Source organism: Ornithorhynchus anatinus, chromosome 3, assembly GCF_004115215.2.
Source record: "Ornithorhynchus anatinus isolate Pmale09 chromosome 3, mOrnAna1.pri.v4, whole genome shotgun sequence".
NCBI lineage: Eukaryota > Metazoa > Chordata > Mammalia > Monotremata > Ornithorhynchidae > Ornithorhynchus > Ornithorhynchus anatinus.
This window is the reverse complement of record NC_041730.1, coordinates 106,920,816-106,945,545: the sequence shown is the minus strand read 5'-3', so window position 1 is coordinate 106,945,545 and position 24,730 is coordinate 106,920,816. Positions and strand designations below refer to the sequence as shown.

The 24,730-nt window shown below is 39.8% G+C and overlaps 1 protein-coding gene and 1 long non-coding RNA gene across 2 annotated transcripts in view; one reads left to right on the top strand and one right to left on the bottom strand.

Moving 5' to 3' along the window:
* Window positions 1–24,730, bottom strand: part of PCDH15 (protocadherin related 15) — a 913,479-nt gene that overhangs the window by 91,569 nt on the left and 797,180 nt on the right. Inside the window, exon 27 of the mRNA XM_029061331.2 lies at window positions 8,918–9,045. Coding sequence (XP_028917164.1) covers window positions 8,918–9,045 — 128 coding nt within the window. The remainder of the gene's footprint in view (window positions 1–8,917; window positions 9,046–24,730) is intronic.
* LOC114810259 overlaps window positions 24,134–24,730 on the top strand; it is a 54,226-nt gene continuing 53,629 nt past the window's right edge. Inside the window, exon 1 of the long non-coding RNA XR_003757978.1 lies at window positions 24,134–24,172. This is a non-coding gene — a long non-coding RNA (uncharacterized LOC114810259). The remainder of the gene's footprint in view (window positions 24,173–24,730) is intronic.

Here is a 24,730-nt window from a genome sequence, read left to right as displayed (position 1 = left end):
AAAGAAGTCATGATTTCTGCCTTGGGAAACAAATTCTCTAGTATTGATACATTTACTGATTCTCCAGTTTGTTATCAATTCTACTAAACTTCAACTCTATCCCATATTGGCCTCAAATCAATATGAACACACTTGTACTTCATAATTATCTTTGGATTGCCAATTGGCTTTAATTGACAACACCATTCTGTCTAAAAACTCCAGCTCTGAATTACTGCCTTGTGATCCAAATTTCATAGCTGCCACCTCACCCTTTTCCCCTTACCTCCAAAACTGACTTCTGCCCACTCTGAGACTATAACATATCACAGTTTTGACACAACTAGACTCATACCTTGGTTCTCTATTTTTCTTATCAACTCACATGTTTTTAGCTATGTTGATGACTCAAATATTCCCTCCCCAATCTTCCACCTGCTCTACAGTCTTGGATTTCCTCCTACTTTTGATATTTCTCTATTTTGATTGTCTATTATTACTTATATATGTGGTTCTAAATGAAATATCCCTAGCTTTTTTATTTTTTTTTAAGACGATGTACTTGGCATGCATTTTCAGTTTGGGAGTTTCCTGAGTATTTTCCTATTATTTAGGTTTATAAAACTAACTTTGTGATACTCTGGGAGTCACCTAATACCTATCTGGAAGGCACTTATAATCTGTTTACATTTCTCTCTTGTATTTAAGGATATCTTCTGAATGACCATATGTTCTTCTTTGCCCATTTTGTTTGATGGTTCTGACTCCATTTTCTTTGTGGCCTTTATCTAAGGCTCTCAGTAAACCTTGTGTACCTTTGAATATATTATTCCAAATTAAATCAATTCTGGTATTAAACATCTTGAAATGTAAAGAGCTACCTGGATTGTTTCTCAAAGGAGGTTGTCTTTCAATAAGTTGCCCTGATTTAGAATCAGCAAACACAGCTGTTTTTCACAGTCTCAGAGTGTCTCATTTATCTTTGCATGCACCTAAACCTCATATAATTCAACACAAAATATTATAATCTTTATTTTTTTGGAAAATGTTCTATTTTTTGTTTTTTTAAAGATGGCAGAAGCAATTCTTTCAAGATGCATTCCTCAAAACTGCGAGAAGCAGCGTGGCGCAGTGGAAAGAGCACGGGCTTTGGAGTCAGGGCTCATGAGTTTGAATCCCAGCTCTGCCACTTGTCAGCTGTGTGACTGTGGGCAAGTCACTTAACTTCTCTGTGCCTCAGTTCCCTCATCTGTAAAATGGGGATGAAGACTGTGAGCCCCACGTGGGACAACCTGATTCCCCTGTGTCTACCCCAGCGCTTAGAACAGTGCTCTGCACATAGTAAGCGCTTAACAAATACCAACATTATTATTATTATTATTAAAACCAAAATATACATTTAATTATATAGAGATATAGCTAAGTGATAAGAGTAAGAGAAAGAGAAGGATGGGGTAACAGAAAGGGCGCGACTCCAAATTATGAATGCCTTTGTGTAATGGAAATTTACAAATTATCTGCAAAACATTTAAACCATCAAACTTTCAAGAAAAGCTTTTGTCACGGTGTGTGTGGGGGGGTGTGGGGGGGTGTACACACTTCAGGCACTTAGTTCAGTGTTCTGCACATAGTAAGCACTCAGTAAATACTATTGAATGAATAAACGCATAAGAAATTAAAAGGAAACGATCCCATTCTGAGTGATGAAGGAGAACAATTGGAAGACAGTGATCAGGGACTGAAGAGGAGGGAAAAATGGGAAAGAACCTATAGAAACTTTACAGGGCTGGAAGGCCTGGAAATAATTGAACAAATGGGGAATTATAATTGCTTTGAAGCCTCTCAGCATCATAGACAATTTCATGTAGTGCTTGCCAATTTCAACTGTCTCCTCTTCCTCACCTGCCTTCAACCCCTCTCCCTTCCCTCTAGCCACAATACCCCCATTTCAAAAGTTCCTGCTGATTTAACTGAGTTCTCTCATATGAGCTCGTTGTGGGCAGGGAATTTCCCAAGCACTTAGTACAGTGCTCAGAACACAGTAAACACTTAATAAATAAGACTGACTGAATGATGAATGTGAGCTTGTTTTAGGTAGGACAGAGAATGTTGGGACCCTTTTGAAAGCCTATATACTCTTTCAGGTGAGGTAGAGCACACCTACCTATAAAAGCCTACTCTATCACCAGAGTACTTCTTCAGAACCCAGGAAGTGGCCTCCTGGATTCCATCTTTGCTCAGGCCAATACAGGAATACTGAGGCTAGAATAGTGCTTTTATGAGAGTGCTTCTGGCTTGGGGAACTGGGGGTTCCTGTTTGCCATTTGCTGATAATGCCCAGAATTCTGATCAACTATTTTGAAGAATTTAATAGTGTTCCAAGTACTTAAGCTTCCTTGAATTTTGAAATGTGGTTGAGTTATCTATAGGAGATTTTGACCATTTTGAAAAACTATTATATTTAAAAAAGAAATACTTAAGAAAAGCTAATAATACAAGGAGGAAAGATACACATAGTCAATGTTTTCTAGGTACTGGTGTGTTCACCCCCTCACTCTGTGCAGTCTGTACAGTAGACACACAGAAAATATAGGGAAAGTCATTTCTGAGTGAAGGATAGGGTTAGATGGAATACACTGGCCTCATAAAGACATTGCCTCAGATTGACTCATTCTTTTTTCCCCATAACATTAACACAGAGAATGTTGTTACGGGGATGTCTCAAATGTGTGGGAAATGGATTTTATCACATGCGTAATTGCCCATCTTCTCACCAAGTGGAACAGAGACTGACAATTTCCATTAACTAAATGATTATCCTGAGCTTTCTTGCATGCAATTTGAATGGTAAACAAGTCAAAGAATTAAGGAAACATTTTCTTCAGTAGTTTGCATAGTTTTGCTACTTTTTTCATAGAAAAAAAGCCAAATTTTTTATGACCCAAATTTTCTATGATCCAAAGTTCTTTCCTCTAATTTTAAAGAGAAGATAGGCCACTCCTTTTTCGATCAAAGAGCCTTAGCAAAGTAGTTATAAAAGTAGGGAAGCAGTGTTGCCTGATGGAAAGAGCACAAATCTGGGAGTTAGAGGATTTGGGTTATTAATAATACTAATTGTATTTGTTAAGTGCTTACTATGTGCCAGGCACTTTACTAAGCGCTGTGGTGGACACAGGTCAATTGGGTTGGACACAGTCCATGTCCCACATGGGTCTCACAGTCTCATTCCCCATTCTACATATGAGGTAGCTGGGGGCCCAGAGAAGTTAAGTGAATTGCCCAAGGTCACACAGCTGAGAAGTGGTGCATCCAGGATTAGAAGTCATGACTTTCTGATTCCCAGGCCTATGCTCTATCCACTATGCCATGCTCTTTAATCCAAACTCTACCTACAACCTGTCATGTAACCTTGAGCAAGTCACTTAAATTTTTGGTGTTCCAGTTTCCTACATAATGGACATTCAATACCTGTTCTCCCTCCTATTTAGCCTGTGAAACCCATATGGGGCAAGGAATGTGTCCAGTCTGAATACCCTGCATATTCCACTGCACTTAGAACAATTCTGGAACATGATAAGAACTGATCAAATACCATTAAAAAACAAACAAGAAGAGATATGTGACTTAGCTGGACAGTACTGAATGAACAAAGTCAGCTACATGTCTACATGTCTAAAACTGAGCTCCTATCTTCCCTCCCAAACCCTGTCCTCTCCCTGACTTCCCTGTCACTGTGGACGGCACAACCATCCTTCCCGTTTCACAGGCCCGCAACCTTGGTGTCGTCTTTGACTCAGCCCTCTCATTCACCCCACACATCCAATCCGTCACTAACACCTGCCAGTCTCACCTTTACAATATCGCCAAGATCTGCCCTTTCCTCTCCATCCAAACTGCTATCATGCTGGTACAAGCTTTCATAATATCCTGACTGGATTATTGTGTCAGCCTCCTCTCTGATCTCCCTTCCTCCTGTCTCCTCTCTGATGTCCCTTCCTTCTGATAGCCACTCCAGTCTATTCTTCATTCTGCTGCTTGGATCATCTTCCTACAGAAAAGCTCTTGGCATGTCACTCCCCTCCTCAGAAATCTCCAGTGGCTGCCTATCAACCTCTGCACAACAGAAAAACTCCTCACTCTTGTCTTCAAAGCTCTCCATCACCTTGCCCCCTCCTACCTCCCCTCCCTTCTCTCTTTCTACTGCCCACCACGTACACTCCACTCCTCTGCCTCCACTCACCTCCTCACTGTCCCCTGGTCATGCCTATCCCGCAGTCAACCCCTGTCCCACGTCCTACCGCTATCCTGGAATGCCCTCCTTCTTCACATCCACCAAACTAACTTTCTTCCTCTCTTCAAAGCCCTATTGAGATCTCACCTCCTCCAGGAGGCCTTCCCAGAATGAAGCCCCTCTTTCCCTCTGATCCCCCTACCCCATCCTCTGCTCTTACCCCTTCCCCTCAGCACTGTGCTCAATTGTATATATTATATACTACTCTATTTATTTAGTTAATAAGGTGTATATCTTTGTGATTCTATTTATCTTGATGATGTTGTCTTGTTTTTGTTTTGCTGTGTTTTGCTTTGCTGTCTGTCTCCCCTGTTTAGACTGTGAGCCCACCTTTGGGCAGGGATTGTCTCTGTTGCCAAATTGTACATTCCAAGCGCTTAGTACAGCGCTCTGAAAATAGTAAGTGCTCAATAAATACTATTGAACAAAGTCAGCTACAAACGAAACCAAATTTTAAATGATGAAACAGGATTTAAATTATTACAAACTGGGTGTTACAACTCCATTATATTCAGAAATATTAAGAAAGACAATGCTGTTGTCTGTCATTTATTAGAGAGCCTCTTTAGGATGATGGTCCTTGGGGAAGGGGTCTACATATGTCAAATATTTGTATAGGAAGAAGGGTACGAAGGAAGTAGAAGTTCCGAGGGAACAGAAGCAAAACAGGGAGAGGGAAGGCTGCAAGCATAAAAAATCAAATAAGCTAATTTTCCAACATATATTTTGTTTCCTCAACACAAGGAACATCTTTTGCTCTCAGTAATAGATCTTCTTCCAAAGGTACAGGTTCTTAACTTACACTAGGATAGCTTTAGCTCTCCCAAGACTTATTTTAACCTTTATCTAAAATACATTCTTGAAAGTGTCATAGTGAATGACACATGCCTTTCTCTTTTTAACTTATTGCTTTTGGCCTCTTCTTCAGGATATCTCTGTCTTTGATCTTCCTTTTGATATGGCTATAATAAATAGTAAATTAATGCTACTCATTGATCCCTTGCTGTGTGCAGAGAACTGTACTAAGTGTTTGGGGAAGGAAGTACAATACGAGTAGGTAAATGTGATTCCTGCCCATAGTGAGCTTACAGTCTACAGCAGGAAAGCAGACATTAAAATGAATTAGAGAGAGGGGGAATATTAGAGTATAAGGATATGCACATAAGTACTGTGGGAGTCGGTGAATATCCACCAAGCAGAGGCAATGGCATATAGGCGAAATGAGGCCTCTGTCAGAAAATGCCTCTTGGGAGGAAATGTGATTTTAGGAGGGTTTGAAGGTGGGGACAGTGATAGACTGTCATGTGAAGAGGGAGTCCCAGGCCAAGGTCCTGGCAACCTAATTTGTCTGCTGTGTGACCTTGGGCAAGTTACTTAACTTCTCTGTGCCTCAGTTTCCTCATCTGTAAAATGGGGATTAAGACTGTGAACCTCACATAGGACAAGGAATGTGAGCAACCTGATTAGCCCGTATCTGACCCAGCACTTAGTACCCCAGTCCCTGGCACATAGTAAACACTTAAAATAATGGGCTGGGGGTCGCAATGGGATAGATGAGATTGAGTACAAAGAGTAGGCCGGCATTAGGGGACTGAAGTGTGCAGGCAGGACTGCAGTATATCAGGGAGGTAAGGCAGGGAGAGAGAGAGATGATTGAGTGCCTTAAAGCCAATGGGAAGGAGTTTCTTAAATAAGACAGCCCAATTCTCCTTGGGCATCCAGAATAACATGAGAATTGCTCTCTCTTGAATGAATAGGAGAGAAAACAAACCCTGTCTCTGTTTCCCCTTCTGAGATTCTCTACTTGATCTGCATGTACCCAATGCAAATTCATATTACTCTCCTGTTTCCAAGATCTATAGGAAATTTCTTGAAATACATAGACCTAGTAGCGGCAGTTCAACAAAAAGTTTTTCTCTCAGGTATAGATACATTGTTGAGCAGCAGGAAACATGTTCCCCAACCCTCCCAATCTCGGGAATGGCACATCAATTGGCATTTCCTAGAAGCCTCCACTGGTGAAATTCTTTCACCAGGCATCAGGGCTGAAATTATGAAAATAAAACTATGATGTGCTTGTTATTAGAAGCAATGTGGCCTAGTTGAAAAAAACAGGGACCTAATCCTGGCTTGGCCAGTTGCCTGTTCTGTGACTTTAGGCAAGTCACTTGATCTCAATTTCCTCATGTGTAAAATGTCGAATGAATGCATGATCTCCCTCATATTTAGATTTATACTGTCCCACAAGGGACATGGACTATGTTTGGCTTGGTTAACTTATAACAATATTAATAGTAATAATAATTTTAAAAATTTTGTTGTTGCTGCATTTATTGAGCACCACGTGTCAGGTGCTAGGATAGATAGAAAATAATCAGATTAAATCCAATTTCTGTCCTGGATAGGGCTTGCATTCTAAGAGGGAAGGAAAGCAGATACTTTATCCCAATTTTACAGATTAGGGAAATGAGGAGAGAGGAAGGGAGGGAAAGAGAAAGAAGGTGGGGGGTGGGAGGGAATATTATGTGATTGCTTAAGATTGCACATCATACTCTGGATTAGAAGTCAAGTATTCCTGATTCCCAGTCTTGTGACCTTTCCTGTGGACCAACTTGCCTTCATTGTATCTATTATGACTAATGCCATGTTTAAATAAGCAAAATGAAGGGGGAGATTGAGACACTCATCTGGATAGTTCAATGAAACAAAAAAGGCATGGATTTTTTATCTGAATAATTTAGATCATTTTACCAACCATCCTCTTAATTTTGTAAGTAAAGATCTACCTCTGCCTTGAGAGTTTGTCCATTCATCTTTTCATTCTACTTCTAGGATTTATTTAAAAAGTTACTGAAAATAGTCTATCATTCATTCTTATCCCTGGAATATCTTGCTATCATCGATCATAACAACTAAAGTATCGTATCAGTGATCTCATGATTATATTGCTTTTTTCCTAATATATTCCTGTTTCTAATATGCCTCATTCATTTTGTTCTATCTCTCTGAATCATCATTATTTGAACCTAGACATATTCCAAGGCTCTTTTTCTAAGTCAGTGAGTCCAAACCCATGAAGCTTCTTTTAAATAAATGTCTAAATTTCTTAACAGCATAAAACAGTCCAAATATGTTTTCATTTAATAAATACATTGAGACATTTCAAACAAGTCTATACAATTAAAAAATTATGTTTGTGGATTATGAGAGTATCACTAGACAATTAGAAAACTAGCAAGATATGTATAGATTTGAGAGCTGCTAAATTTTTTAGCATTTTTCTCCTTCCCAATTTTATGACTATTTCTCTTTGAATAGATTCCTCTACATGCTTGCATTTTTTCGAGTCCACTTCTTAAAACTGCTTAAATAACAAAAAGTTCCTCAAAAAGTGTATTCATTCCAGAGATGCTCTCGAACCATCAACCCAATAATAATTATTTATTAAGAACCTACTCTGTGTGTTCTAAGCTCATTATGAAGTACTTGGGAGAGCACAGTATAGGCAAAATATAAAAGAAAAAAGAAATAAGCTCATCTGTAATAAGACGTAGCTCTAGCATGATGAAGAATTATGCCTGCTCCCCTTATAAAAAAAAACATCTAAACTATCAGGGACTTTTTCTAATGACCTTCTCCAAAGTTTAGAGTTTAATCATTATCTGGTAATACACACAAAGGTTTAGATTAATTTTGGCATATTCAAACTGGTTAGTTTAAAACTTTCCTGAAAAGTCTGTAAAACATTATAAACTTCTTAGGTAAATATCACTGTGCCATGTGTATTAACATATCATTCCTTCCCAACAAAAAGTCACATTTAAAACCAATCGTGTTCAAATTAATGATACTGGGTGATAGAACACATGGTCATAGCTGTGACTGCTGCTATTTCCCAGATGAAGAAGATTAATGAAGATCCAGATCATTTCTGTCTTTCCAAAAATGAACTTTTAGCTTGAATACTGTCATGTCCCCCCTGTGCTTTAATACTGATAATGGTATCTGACTCTTTAACCAGCTAATAATCACAGGGCCATTTCATAATTTGTCACAATTTGGCATAGGAGGGTGGAAAAGCAAGGGGTTGAGATCATAAAGGCAAAAGCTTTTTGCTGGGGAAGAAGCAGCAACCCAAGGAAGTTCCTGACAGGCTTCCTTCAAGTTATGGGATCTCTTCTCTGATTCCCTCTTCCATTCACTTTATCCCATTTGAGCCTGCCAAGTGGTGAGAGGGACCTCCTAGGCCAGCAGTGGAGTTGGGGTGATGACCAGGAAGCTGCAAAGGTGGGCAGAAGGGTTCTGGTATTCCCAAAATAGAGTCTCCCAGTCAGGCCAAAATTAGATGTCAAAGGGGCCTACTGAGAGTGCAGAGGGTAAAGCAGTGGCACCTAACCCCAATATGTCATTGCTCTCTATAGGGGCTTATACCTTCAACAATTAGGTGTGCTCCTGAGTTTTTAGTCAAAGAAACTTTCAAGAAATAACCTTGTCCCTGTAAGTCATTGTCAGATTAAAGATTCTAACACTGTTGTCCTCTACTGGAATTACCAGTATATAGTACCACCACTAAGTTAAATATTGGATTCAATGGAGAATGTTCTCATTTTTCTCCATACAGTAGGTTCTGATTCAGTTGTTTCCTACCTTAACTTTGAGTACAGAAGCAAACATCCTGGCATCTTCAGACACTCCTCCAATGTAGAGATTTTTCTCAAAGACAGGAGGATGATCATTTGCATCCTCAACCTCAATGAACACTTTCGCTGTGTTGCCTGGAAAAAAAAATTGAAAAATAAATTTATTTTTCTTCAAAGAAAAAAGTTTATAAAGAGACCAATCATCCCCAGTTTGTCAAAGATTTAGTGGGGCATTAAACAGCACTTTTCTGGAACAAAATCATCTCATAAAAGATAATTTACAAAATGCATGCTTTGTTTTAGTATCCTTGGATTCACATATTGAAAACCACAGGCACTAATCCATTTACAGCTGTATGTTCTTCTTTATTTCTAGGGCCACTAAACCATTTAAGGTTCTTGTCCTCCATTGCAATTAAGATTTCTGCTAACCATGCAACAATTCAAAGTTGTTCATGTTTATGACTTCTTACACTGAACAATGCAAGAAACTGATAATTAAAAAACAAATAATGTTACCCACATAAAAATCCCACCTTTGAGAAATGTAACTGTTTTAAAAACTGATAGCTAAGACTCTGCCATACAGTGTGTGATTGGAAAATGGAGACAATCACTACCACTATCTCTGCACAAATGAACAGTGACAAAGTATTATATGAGGGATTTTTTGACAAGAAAAGATAATGTTCTACTATATACTATCTCAGTTTCAGAAAGGTGAAATTGGAGAGATAACTATGTTTGAAATGGCCCTGAATACATTTTGTCATTTAGTCATAGATCACCTGTACATCTTGTAGCTATCTCTGGTCTGAAAATATTTTCAATAGAATACTTCTCATTATGAATATTGATTATATGGAGTCTTCATTCCCAGTCCAAGAGTAAACTGCAGGAACATATCTGCTAAATTCAATCACTTTGTTTTATGGAGTGGTTAACATTATCTTTTTTTGGTTAACATTATCTTTTTTTATGGTAATTTTTTCGGCGCTTACAATTTTCCAGGCACTGTACAAGCTAATCAAGTTGGACTCAGTCCATGTCCCACATGGGGTTCACAGTCTTAATTCCCACTTTTCAGATGAGGTAACTCAGGCACAGAGATGTTAAGTGACTTGCCCAAGGTCACATAACAGATATTTGGTGCAGCTGGTATTACAACCCAGGTCTTCTGACTCCCAGGACCATGCTCTTTCCACTAGGCCAAACTGCTTATATGTCTCAAGAATACCTAAGTCTTATTAAGAAAAATGAGATTCATATTTGACCAAATATATTCTAAAGAAAATCAACTGATCAAACCTTTAGTTAACATGTCTACAAGTCAGTCAATCATATTTATTGAGTGCTTACTGTGTGTAAAGCACTGTTCTAAATGCTTGAAAGAGTACAGTGTAACAATATAACACACACAGTCCCGGTCCCGATCCACAACAACCTTAGAGTCTAGAGGGGGAGAGAAGCATAGATGTGAATGAATAGATTACAGATATATACATAAGTGCTGTGCGGCTGGGAAGGAGAATGAATAAATGAATAAAGGAAGCAAGTCAGGGGAATGCAGAAGGGAGTTGAAGAAAGGGAAAAGAGAGCTTAGTCAAGGAAGGCTTCTTGGAGATGTGCCTTCAGTAAAACTTCGAAGCAGGGAGGAAAGTAATTGTTGGATACAAGACTTTATTTTAATAAGGCACAGAAAGCACTCAATAAATACCATTGATATATAAATACCAGTAATAATGAAAAATACAGGGAAAGGTGTGGTTTGGATGGTAAGATAAAGAATTCTGCTTTGGACATGTTTAGTTTGAGGTGTTGTGGAACATCCAGATAGAGATATCCTGAGCCAGGAGGAAATGTGAGATTGCAAAGAAGGAGAGAGATCAAGACTGGAAATCTGTTTACAGATGGCATTTGAAGCCACAAGAGTGAATGAGTCCTTCAAAGAGCATCCAAGTTCATAAGCTTCCTCTGATTCCTTTCTGACTCTTCAATTAGAGTATATCCATAACTGCTTCAATTAAAGATTCACCACCTGAGTAGGAGTAATCTACGCTTCAGGAAATACTTAATATGTAACATCAATGAATAATAATAATGTTGGTATTTGTTAAGCGCTTACTATGTGCAGAGCACTGTTCTAAGCGCTGGGGTAGACACAAGGGAATCAGGTTGTCCCACATGGGGCTCACAGTCTTAATCCCCATTTTACAGATGAGGTAACTGAGCCCCAGAGAAGTAAAGTGACTTGCCCATACTCAGCTGACAAGTGGCAGAGCCGGAATTCGAACCCATGACCACGGACTCCAAAGCCCGTGCTCTTTCCACTGAGCCACGCTGCTTCAGTGGTATTTACTGAGCACTTACTCTGTGTAGACCACTGTACTGGACACTTGGAATTTCACTATACACCAGAGTTGGCACCTGTTCCCTGCCCACCAGAAGTTTACAATCTAGAGGGAGAGACAGATACTAAATTAAATTATGGATATGTATATAAGTGCTCTAGGGCTGAGGGTGAGGTGAATATCAAGAGTAGAAATCCAAATGCATTAGGTGCATAAGGAAGAGAAAGAGTAGTGGAAAAGAGGGTTTAATCAAGAACTTCAAGGAGTTCTGGAGGAGCATTAGGATATCCCTCTGTACCATGAGATTTTTAAAATCCTATTTGTTTAGTGCTTACCATGTGTCAAGCATAATTCTAAGACTAAGGTATATACTAGTTAACCAGATAAGACACAGTCCCTGTCCCACATGGTCCTCACGGACTAAGTAGGACAGAGAGCAGTTTGGGATTCCTCATTTTACAGTTGATGAAACTGATGCACGGAAAAGTTAAGCAACTTTTTCAATGTCTCACACAGACAAGTGGCAGAGCCAGGATTAGAACCCTGATCATTTGACTCCAAAGCCTAAATTCTCTCCCCTAGGCCATGCTGTTTTCCAGATGTGGAGATTTGGGGAAGAGGATTCAGGTGGTACTGAGAACTGTTTACAGAATTTTAAATGCAGATGTACAATTATTTTATAAGTTGCTCAATGCTTAGTACTGGGCTTCTAGATTATAATTATGTCTTGTGAAGTAAATCCATTGTGATCAGAGATTGTCTCTATTGCTGAACTGTACTTTCCAACTGCTTAGTACAGTGCTCTGCACACAGTAAACACTCAATAACGATTGAATGAATTGAAAGAATGCATGAATGTTTGCCTCATAGTGCTTAACAAATGGCAATATTATTATACAGAGTGCATTCACATGCTGGGCATAGGATAGAGGCATAATTAGTTCCTTCTAATGGGATAAAAGCGAGATTCATGTTATTTTGCTACCGGGCAGTTTCCCTAAGTCAAGAGAAAGTGAACTAGATCTGAGTGTAGAAAGATAGCTCCCTGGACTGACAGACTGACTGACAGGAGGTTGTAAAGAGTTATTATGCACTGTCTACGCAAAAGAAGCCACCCATGATATCATGCTGGGTCTTTGGGAGAGGTACGGTAATCCAAGGAACATGCAGGACACAATTTGGGTGTCAGTTTGGCAACTGAAAACACTGACACTACACTTCTTTGTAGCATTAAAGATAATCCCTGGCTTGGGATCTTGACCCTGTGTAAAATCAGTGTGGCTCAGTGGAAAGAGCACAGGCTTTGGAGTCAGAGGTCATGGGTTCTAATCCCGGTCCTGCCACCTGTCAGTTGTGTGACTTTGGGCAAATCACTTAACTTCTCTGCGCCTCAGTTACCTCATCTGTAAAATGGGGATTAAGACTGTGAGCCTCAAGTGGGACAACCTGATTACTTTGTATCTACCCTAGTGCTTAGAACAGTGCTCGGCACATAGTAAGCATTTAACAAATACTAACATTATTATTATTATTCTTAAAAATTGGTCTAAAAGTGAGTCTAAAATATTCAAATAATTGATGCAAATCTTCCTCCACAAATTCTAGTCCATAATTCCTCTCAGGTTATTAGACATTCTTTAAAAAAGGATGTAAAAATATTCTGAAGGCAGATAGAGGCATTTCTTCTATTTGGTGTTCTTAACAATCCCACAATTATCAAAAAATCACACTTTAGCAACAACAGTGGTTTATATAGACCTGGGAAGGGTAGGATGGATGCTTATACAACCACTGAAATAGTAAACAATTTCTGTTGTTATAGGTGAAACTGTAAAATGTCGGGTGAAACAAAAAAAAGTCTCCTGAAATAGGTTTCAGGTTGTTTGAACCATCTGTTGCTTCCTGGACACTTTCTCTGACTGCTTTTTTTTGATACTGATACCCCTCTAGTTCTTGAGCCTGGCACCAGGGAGTAATTTGCAACAAACATACCCACAAACTGCATTGTGTTATAAACAACTGATGACTGGGTTTTGGCACTGTGTTCCACTATTTTCCATCACATTCTTTCCAAATTGCTCTCTAAAACATCACATTCAGGTAAGCATTCCTGTGACTTTATACCACATAAAACTGGCTTTGTCAGTAGAGTTGGAGGTAAAAACACAACATACAAAAAAAGAGTTTTGCTTTTCTTCCATAAGGCTTGATTGTTACTCTAGAAAAAGGAATCTCTATTTTGCATTTGAATGTTATATTTTATAGGCATGAACAAGCAAAAAGAATAAATGACAATGACACATCAAAAGGCTCTGCTCCTTCAGATAAAACTATAGAGAAATGAAAGGCATTTAAACCTAATCTTTAAACCCTTTCAAAATGTACACTGCTAACTTTATATGACAGGTTTCCTTGTATTTCTTCAAAGTCCCTCATAAAACAAGCTTACTAATTGTACAAGATTCCTCACTCCTTCCAGTGGAAATAACTGTCTATTGAACTTTTTTCTAAAAACTAATTTTTCTTTGACATTTCCACCAACTCTGTAAATCCTGGGGAAAAGCAGGCATGTAATCTATTTCCCTTTTTAAGATTGATCTGGTTAACGTTCTTGCTTAAATCATGCCAAGATTTCTAGTTTGCAGTTTTTAGCAATATCATTTTTTACAAGTCAATTTAATTGAAACTTATGAGGTGTTTGTGGATCCCAATACCTTGTAGAAAATTAGTAACAGTCTATATGTTATAGGATGATTTTTGCCTAATTTCTAGTGATGGGGTCAGATGGGGGGGGGGGGCAGGGAGAAGAGATAAAAGAAAAGCAGAGCTAATCACCAAAGCTTCAAAATTTCCTACCAAAGTAGGCAGTTCAAATAATGAAGTGGCAATTTAATTTTGAAATCCATTTTATTCAAAAATTGGGTGAATTAATGATGTAATGGTAATTGCTATTACTTTACTAATTGCCACAAAATATTAATAGATTTAAAGCAAACATTTTTTCTTCAAAAGTACTGCAAGTTTGAACTAAAGTCAATGTGGAACAGTTCAAAAAGACTTTGAAACAAAGGATAATGTTGTAATTAGTGATGCCTCTAGACTATAAGCTCATCTCTAGATTTTTAACTCATTGTGAGCAGTGAATGTGTCAGATAATTGTCATATTGTACTGTCCCAAGCACTTAGTACAGTGCTTTGCACACAGTAGGTGCTCAATATATACAAATGAATGAATGAATGAATTAACCAACATTCTTAAGTCATTGTATCATGTAGAGAAGATATATAAATTGGAAGAATTTGCATAATTTCTCCAGAGATAATAAAAATTAATTAGATCAGAATCCTCCTTGAAATTAGTCCCAAGAAGACATTTTCTATAATGATGGCCATATATTTATTTTTAGAATTTAAATTAATTGATCATATTTTTATTGAGCACTTAGTGCACAGCACCATATTAAGTGCTTGGGAGAGTACAATATAACAGAGTTGGTGGACATGATTCCTGCCAACCATGAGCTTACAGTCTAGAAGGAAGACAGATATTAATATGAATAAATTATGGATATGCATATAAGTGCTCTGGGACTGAGGGAGGGGTGAATAAAGGGTGCATATCCTAGTGCTAGGGCAATGTACAAGAGAATGGGAGAAGAAGAAATGAGGGCTTAGAGAACATCTCTTGTAGGAGAAGTGATTTTGACAAGGCTTTGAAGGTGGGGAGAGGGGTCATTTGTCAGATATGAAGAGGTAGGGCAATCCAGGCTACAGGCATGATGTGGACGAGGGATCGATGATGAAATAGATGAGGTCAAGGTACATTGAGTAGGTTGGCATTAGAGGAACAAAAGAGTGTGGGTTGGGTTATAGTAGGAAATCAGAAAGGTAAGATAGGAGGGAGAAAGGCAATTGAGTGCTTTAAAGTCTATGATTATGAGGTGATGTTGCTGTCTACAGTGATGGGAAAGTCAAGGGGAGGACAGGGTTTGGGTGAGAATATGACTGGTTCTGTCTAAGTTTGAAGTTTCGGCAGGACATCCAAGTAGAGATGTCTTGAAGGCAGGAGGAAATGGGAGTGCATAGAAGGAGAGAGACTGGGGCTGGAGATGAAGATTTGGCAATCACCTGCATGGAGACAGTAGTTGCAGTCAAGGGAGCAAATGAGTAGATGGAGAAGAGAAGAGGAAGAAAGGAGAAACAGTGTGACTAGTGGACAGTGGATAGACTAGATAGACTAGTGGATAGATAGTGGCACAGGCCTGGGAATCAGAAGGACTTGAATTCCAATCCCAGCTCTGCCATTTTTCTGCTATATAGCCCTGGGCAAGTCATTTAACTTCCCTGTGACCTAGTTACCTCATTTGTAAAATAGGGAATAAACTGTGAGCACCATGTAGGACAGGAATTGGTTCAACCTTATAAGCTTGTATCTACCCCAGATCTTAGTACAATACCTGACAAATAGTAAATTCTTAACAAATACCATAAAAAAGGAATATGGGCAATTTTATTTGGAGTATAAATAGTTTTTATATCAAGTAAGTTCAAATAAATTCGATTACTTTCACTATGTTTTTGTATAAAGTACTTGGAAAAATAAGAAACTGTTTATTCATTAGTGCTTAGTACAGTGCTCTGCACACAGTAAGCACTCAGTAAATATGATTGAATGAATACAAATAAAGTGTGTTTTTAAGAAAAACTTTATCTGGATTTACATACTTCAGACTAGTTCAAACACATAATGACCTCTAGGGGAAAAATGAGCCAATACATCCACAGAATGAGGCATGGGGCTTCAACCAGAATTCAGAACCCCCAATTAATCTATCAATCAATGGTATTTATTGAGTGCTTGCTGTGTGCAGAACACTGTACTAAGCACTTGGGTGAGTACAAGCCTGTGAACCCATAGAACAGGGACCGTGTCCAACCTGTCTAAAACATGTCTAAAACTGAGCTCATCTTCTCTCCCAAACCCTGTCCTCTCCCTGACTTCCCTGTCACTGTGGACTGCATTACCATCCTTTCCATCACACAGGCCTGCAACCTTAGTGTCATCCTTGACTCTGCTCTCTCATTCACCCCATGCATCCAATCTGTCACCAAGATCTGCCAGTCACACCTTCACGATATCACCAAGATCCACGCTTTCCTCTCCATCCAAACTGGTACCATGCTGTTACAAGCTCTCATAATATCCCCACTGGATTATTGTGTCAGCCTCCTCTCTGATCTCCCTTCCTCCTGTCTCTCCCCATTCCAATCTATTCTTCATTCCACTGCCCGGATCATCTTCCGTCAGAAACGCTCTGGGCACGTAACTCCCCTCCTCAAAAAACCTCCAGGGGTTGCCTATCAGCCTTCGCCCGAAACAAAAACTCCTCACTCTTGGCTTCAAAGCTCTCCAACACCTTGCACCCTCCTACCTCTCCTCCTTTCTTTCTTTCTACTGCCCACCCCGTGCACTCCACTCCTCTGCCGCTCACCTCCTCACGGTTCCGTTCACACCTATCCTGCCATCGACCCCTAGCTCACGTCCTACCGCTCTATTGGAATGCCCTTCCTCCTCACATCTGCCAAACTAACTCTCTTCTCCTCTTCAAAGCCCTACTGAGAGCTCACCTCCTCCAAGAGGCCTTCCCAGACTGAGCCTCCCTTTTCCCTCTGCTCCTCCTCCCCTTACCCCCTCTCCTGCCCTCTGCTTTTCCCCCTTCCCCTCCCCTCAGCACTGTGCTCATTTGTATAGATTATTTATTATCCTATTTGTTTTGTTAATGAAGTGTACATCCCCTTGATTCTATTTATCTTGATGATGTTGCCTTGTTTTTGTTTTGTTCTGTTTTGCTCTGCTGTCTGTCTCCCCCGATTAGACTGTGAGCCCGTCATTGGGTAGGGATTGTCTCTATCTGTTGCCAAATTGTACATTCCAAGTGCTTAGTACAGTGCTCTGCACATAGTAAGTGCTCAATAAATACTATTGAATGAATGAATAAGATTTACAGCAAGTTGAAGGATGCTTGGCAATTTAAGCCACTGATGTAAATAAAGTTACTCTCCCTGGGAAATTTAGTTAAGGCTATATCCGGAAGAACATAAGGGAAATTGTGAAGGGCTATTAATTTATTTTCTTAAACCATAGCTTACTCAGCCAAGCACTGTGCTAAGCATAAGATAATTAGACCAGAAACTGTCCCTGTCCCACCTGTGGCTCCCAAACTAAGATAATTTTAAGAAGACCATTATAAAAAGACATTCTTATAAAATTTTCCTGAAGGATTAATTTTAGCTTCCCTCCATACAAAATGAGGTAAGTGGCAGTATATAAAGAAATGTGATGTAATCAGGAAAGAATCAGTGACCCATTAGTTTTTTGACAAACCTTTAGCTTTAGATAGAAATGTGTCATCTCATTCCAGATTTTCTAGTATTCCAAAGGTAATTTTTTTTCCCAGGATGAATTTATTTTCTCCAGTAAAATCATGCTTTGCAAATGTGTTGGCCTTTAAAGTTAAGCCCTTCTGAAATATTTAAAGAAATAATATCTTGAATTTTGTTGGCACATATGATGGGACTTGGAGAAAATCATAGATTTTTCCTAATTAGGCATTGCAATTTTCATGTCATCTGAGAATACCAGAAATGGAGTAGACTTCCAAAACCCACTCTCTACTCCCTAATGGTTTAGTCAACTGTTTCACTTATTTCATTCTGTGTTTCTGACTCTGCATCTGAGCTGATTTTAAACAAACTGGTAACTGAGCTTAATCTTTAGATCAGCAACATTGTTTTTTTCATTTTTTTATTCAGCTGGCATGTAACTGTAAATCACGCAGGAATCCAAATAAATGTAATATATAGAGTCCTTGGCTTATATGCTTGAACCATTTCAAAAGCTTGCATTTTCAAGAACATATTTGTATTTCTAAGAGAAACCAGAAAAATGCAGAAGATTTTTCAAAATTTAGGGTTGGAGGTTTGTGAGCAGCTCATTCTGAAATGCTGCAATGGACAAATGCAACTAAGGATAAAAGTACCTATTTTTCAAGGTATAATGCCTAAAAAGTGAACATTACAACAGATGTTAAGTGTTCAATGACACGAGCCTGGTTGTTTTAGGAAAATGTCAATACTTAACATTTGGTTCTGCTCCAGATGCACTCAACGACCAGATGGGAAGCATTGCTCAGAGTTGAAAACTGTGTTTTCCCTGTAGGTCAATAATCAAGCTGATAGTTCTAACACCCAAGAAGAGAACTATATTACTGAACTTTCAATTTCATTATTTACTAGTACTGACACTACAGTTTCAACCATAAGCAACACCATCCCCAAATTATCTGAAACCAGGTGCTCCCCCCACCTCTAGACTGTAAGCTCAGTGTGGGCAGTGATTGTCTCTCTTTATTGCTAAATTGTACTTTCCAAGTGCTTACTACAGTGCTCTGCACACAATAAGTGCTCAATAAATACCACTGAATGAATGAATGATCTAGATTGGATATTAGGATCCATGCAAATTTTGATTTGGACTGCTAATTCCTCTTGAAGATTGCTTTATCCTAGACTTGGCCTTAGATGGATCCAATGTTTGGTGCTTTATTCAGGCTTTGCTGTCACAGCATAAATTGATCCCTGCTCTCCTTTAGTTACTCATTCAATTTTCTGACATGATGAAGCTTCTTTGGTTGATTTGGGGGACATGAAGCTGTATTTTCAGTTGAACTGTGCCCTGTTCATCTAGCCTTCCTACCCATATTCTGCAAGTAAATAAATTTTGGCATGCTTAAGAACACACCAATACTTCCCCTGTATAAAAGGTCAAGATAATAAACTATGTCCTTGGTATGATTCTGCTCTTCCTTAGCAATTGGAATCTCAAGTCCTTCATAGTTTGGGGACAAAGTAGTTGAAGGTACCTAATTTCTGACGGCGAGTTCAACTGCATTGATGAACTACACTGATTCATCTGGGTGCATAATGAAAGGCTTGGAGGTCTTTTCCAGCCTGATAGATCCTCCTGCAACTGATGAAGGTAGCCAGTGTGTCAAAGTAGTATTTGCACATAGTAAGTGCTCAATCACTATGATTATTAATAATAATAATAATAATCTTACATCCCAGAAGCGATTCATTCATTTTCATTCATTAAATAGCATTTATTGAGCGCTTACTATGTGCAGAGCACTGTACTAAGCACTTGGATGCAGTTTATGCTCCAAGAAATGTGTGAAGCCGGTCCAGTTTCTCTTAACTCCTCTTTAAATGTGGGCACCTGTTAAGAACTGAATACATATCATCAAGCCCTGTGAATCTAAGGACTAGGACATGTTTTCTGATCGCCACATCACAACCTCTCCCTGTAAAGCCCTTTTTGACTTGTGGGTAGCGATTACATCTACCACATGTGACATATTTTATTTTCCTAAGCACTTACTATGCTGGTCTTCACACAGTAAGTGCTCAATAAAACCATTGATTGATTTCTATAGCAATTTAAGAAACATATTCATTAGCTCTGAGCTACTCAACAACACGATTCCCATATAGACTGTAAGCTTGGTATGGGCAGGGACAGTGTCTGCTTATTCCATTTTACTCTCCCAAGTGTGTAATACAGTGCTCTGCACATAATAAGTGCTCAGTAAATATGACTGACTGGTTGATTGAGTGACCTCCATGTGCAGTAGCTCCTATTATCATTTAATGGATTTTGATAAAAGAACTCTTGAGGATCTTACTAAATAGATAAGGCAGACATGGGGACATGGAGATAAAAACAATTAACACTACACAACAATTGACTCATGTACACTTTTTAAGTTAAACAATACTTATCTCTCTTAATTTGGGAATACACTATTCACCTTAAATAACATTATTTCTTGGTTTCTCATGTTTAGTTTATTTTCTTTAGGTTTTGACTATCCTATTAAAAATAATGTAACCTATTTGTTTAATAATATAGTTATTCTCAGCACACACAATAATATAAAAAAATGAATTCCTCTTAAAGTCGATGTCAAATACTTCAGACTGGGAGGATGCTATCTACTTGTTAGTATAATAATAAAGAAAAAAGGTAAATATAAATTTTTATAATCAATTATAAAGCATTCCTAAAAGCTTAAAATGAAATTAATGACATTACTATCAAAATGTAGTGTTGAAGACAATTGTATCAGCTCAGAGTTTTCATTCAGCTCTCTAAATATATCCTCAAAATGAGAGAAAATAGAGCAATATCTGACAAGAATAGAGATAACATCCAAAGTAATATCTACCAAAGAAACATTCTATCTGCAATATGTGTCAATCTGTAAAACCTCTGTCACCTGGTGCTTATTTTAAAATAATCTGTTCACATAAATGACCAATTTTACAAGCACAGGATAACATCCCTACATTTAATGTCATTACATGAGGTACAGGATACTCCTCTATCTCTCGAAGAAGCAACAGCTTCAGAATTTCCAGCATTTTATTAGTTCTATCTTATCTCCTAATTAATACTAAGGATTACTTCTAATTTTTTAATTTCAGAGATGTGAAGTTGTATTTATTCATGTTTTTCTCCGACTGAATACCCTTGCTTTTTCTTTCTTTAAAGGATACCTGTTCAATTCACAGCACCCCTAGCACTATGTTATGTATCTCTTGAGCCATGAAGAATGAGTTGATGTAAATATTGGTACACCTGGCCAACATTGCTCACTTTAAATTTATCCTTTCTTGCCTTAACTCTGCCCTCACCTCTGCCTGGAAAAACAATTTCTCTTCCCCTATTGACACCTATGCCTATCACCTTCATCAGCTGTTCAGGCCCCCTGTTCCTCCCTGTCCTCCTTCCCTCACCTCCAAAGATCTGGCCACCTACTTCATTAGGAAAAATAACACCTTCAGGTCTGAGCTCCCCAAAGTTACCCCTCCCCCTTCTCCATCCCTCCCCACTCTACTTTCCCTCTACTACTTTCCCATCCTTCCCCACAGTATCTTCAAGGGAGATCTCCTCCCTCCCCTCAAGTGTCACCACCTCCACTTGCACTTCTGACCCCATTCCCTCTCACCTCTTCCCTCTTCCCCTCAACTTCCATCTTCAATCGCTCACTCTCCAATGGCTTCTTCCCCTCTGCCTTCAAACATGCCCACGTCTCTCTCATCCTAACAAAAACAACCCTTGACCCCACAGCCCCCTCCATTTATTGCCCTATTTCCCTCCTATCCTTCCTTGCCAAACTCCTGGAGCAAATCGTCTACACTCAATGCCTCAAATTCCTCTCCTGCAACTCTGGATCCCCTCCAATCTGACTTCCGTCCCCTCCACTCCACTGAAACCAACCTCTCAAAGGTCACCAATGGACTCCTTCTTGCCAAATCCAATGGTTCCTATTCTATCCTAATCCTCCTCGACCTCTCAGCTGCCTTTGACACTCTTGATCATCCCCTTCTCCTCAACATGTTATCCAATCTTGGCTTCACTGACTCTGTCCTCTCCTGGTTCTGCTCTTATCCCTCTAGCCGTTCATTCTCAGTCTCCTTCATGGGCTCCTCCTCCCCCTCTCATCCCCTAACTTTAGGGGTTCCTCAAGGGTCAGTTCTTGGTCCCCTTCTGTTCTCCATCTATACCCACTCCCTTGGTGAACTCATTCACTCTCACAGCTTCAACTGTCATCTATACATGGATGATTCCTAAATCTACATCTCCTCCCCTGTTCTCTTTCCCTCCCTCCAGACTCGCATCTCCTCCTGCCTTCAGGACATCTCTACCTGGATGTCTGCCACAACCTAAAAGTCAACCTGTCCAAGACTGAGCTCCTTATCTTCCTTCCCAAACCTTGTCCTCTCCCTGACTTTCCCATCATGGTGGATGGCATTACCATCTTCCCCGTTTCACAAATCTGCAACCTTGGTGTCCTTGACTCCACTCTCGCATTCACCCCACATATCCAATCAATCACCAATGCCTGCCAATCTCCAATTCACAACATCACCAAGTTCTGCCCTTTCTTTTCCAACCAAACTGCTACCTTGTTAGTACAGTCATTCATCATATCCCTACTGGATTACTGCATCAGCATCCTTTCTGATTTCCCAACATCTTAACTCTCCCCGCTTCAGTCTATACTTCACTCTGCTGCCCTATAGAATCTTCCCACAGAAACGCTCTGGGCATGTCACTGCCCCCTCCTCAAAAATCTCCAGTGGTTGCTTATCAACCTTCATATCAAGCAAGAATTCCTCGTTATTGGCTTCAGAGCTCTCCATCACCTTGCCCCCTCCTACCTCTCCTCTTTTCTTTCCATCTATATCCCATCCTGCATACTCCGCTCATCTGGTGCTAATCTTCTCACTGTGCCTCCTTCTCCTGTCCCACCGTCAACTCCTGGCCCACATCCTATCTCTGGCCCAGAATGCCCTCCCTCCTCATGTCCACCAACCTAGTCCAATTCCCCCCTTCAAAGCCCTACTGAAAGCTTACTTCCTCCAAGAGGCCTTCCCAGATTGAGCCCTTCTTTTCCTCTGCTTCTCCTCCCTCTGCTCTACCCCCTTCCCCACCCCACAGCACTTGTGTATATATGGACATATTTATTATTCTATTTTTTAATGTATATATATATATATATATATATATATATATATTTATTTATATTGATGCTATTGATGCCTGTTTACTTGTTCTGATGATTTTTTCTCCCCTTCTAGACTGTGAGCCCGTTGTGGTGAGGTGTTGACTCTGTTGCTGAATTGTACTTTCCAAGCACTTAGTACAGTGCTCTGTACACAGTAAGCACTCAATAAATATGATTGAATGAATGAACTAAATGGTGACAGTGTCCACTAAGTCTAATAATAATTGCAGTATTTATTCTGTACTTAGCACTGGAATATTCAGCCAGAAGAATGATGTGGGATTTCTGCACACAGTAAGCTAAAATACTGGCAAAGCTACATGAAGCATATTTTATAATTACATAAAGGATTGGAGAACATTTTTAGATTATTAGAGATTTATTGCTACATTTTTTCTGTGGAAGAATACATGAAATTAATTCAAAGGTTTGTGGAGACATAGAGCCCTGAAGTACCATACAATATTACCATCGACCAATCTAGACTGTAAGCTCATTGTATTGTACTCTGCCAATCACTTAGTACAGTGCTCTGCACACAGTAAGTGCTAAATTCCACCAAAAAAAAAAATGAATGCAATTAAGCACTAAACTGTGTGCAGTGCACTGTACTAAGTTCTTGGAAGGGTCCAATAGAGTAGGTAATCAATCAACCTGCTGTATTTATTCATTAATTCAACTGTATTTATTGAGCACTTAATGTGTGCAGAGCAGTGTACTTACTAAGCACTTGGGAGAATATAACAGAGTAGACATGTTCCCTGCCCTCAGTGAACTTACGGTCTAAAAGGGGAGATAGAACAAATATCAATAAACAAATTATTGACAGGTATATAAGTTCTTAAAAAAGCCAATCTACCTTCATAAAAAGCAAAAATTCCCCATTATTGGCTTCAAATCTCATCATCACCTTGCCCCTTTTAACTCACCTCCCTTCTCTCCTTCTACAGCCCAGTCCGCACACTCCACTCTGGTGCTAGCCACCTCACTGTGCCTCATTCTCGCTTATCCCACTATTGAACCCTGGCCCACGTCCTACCTCTGGCCTGGAATGCCCTCCCTCCTCACGGTCCTTCTCGATCCTGGGGACATTGTGCTCCCCTTCTCGGCCCCAAGGACATTGTGTCCTCGGGCGACATTGTGTCCCCCTGCTCGGGCCCGGGGACATTGTGCTCCCCAACCGCCCCCCCACTCCGCCCGAGGTGGCCATTTTAGGAAGCCCCCACTCTGCCTGAGGCGGCCATTTTGGGAAGGCCTCACTCCCTCTTCCCTCTTGAGGTGATTCATCTCTCCCGCCCCCGCCCCGGGCGACGACGTCCTTGTTCTCACCATGTTACCTTACCTTAGCCGCCGCCTACGGCCGCCACCCACCCCGGACAACCTCAGGGCCCCCCCGCCGCCACAGGGTTATTTGGTCATGAGCTCTGGGACTCTCTCGGCCGCTGGCCGCTTGACTTGGAGTCTGATCGGGTAGGGTCGGCTCGTCCCCCGACCCTGGTCATCGCCTGCTTATTAACACTATTGTAGTGTGCCTTACTGTAGCATGTTGCTATATTTGCGATCTCGCTTTTTACTGTTTATTGTCATCAGATTTTGAATTTGATCAGGTCGCCCCTTAATTGAGTCTACCCCCGACCCTGGTCATCACCCCTTTTATTAACACGACTGTATTGTATCATACTGTATCATGTTGCTATATTAGCACCACTGTATTGTATCATATTGTATCATGTTGCTATATTACCGATTTCGTTTATTACTGTTTATTGTTGTCAGTGCTGCCACCCACCTCTCTGGCCTCGCCATGTCCCTCCTCCCCCCTCCCGCCCCTTCCTA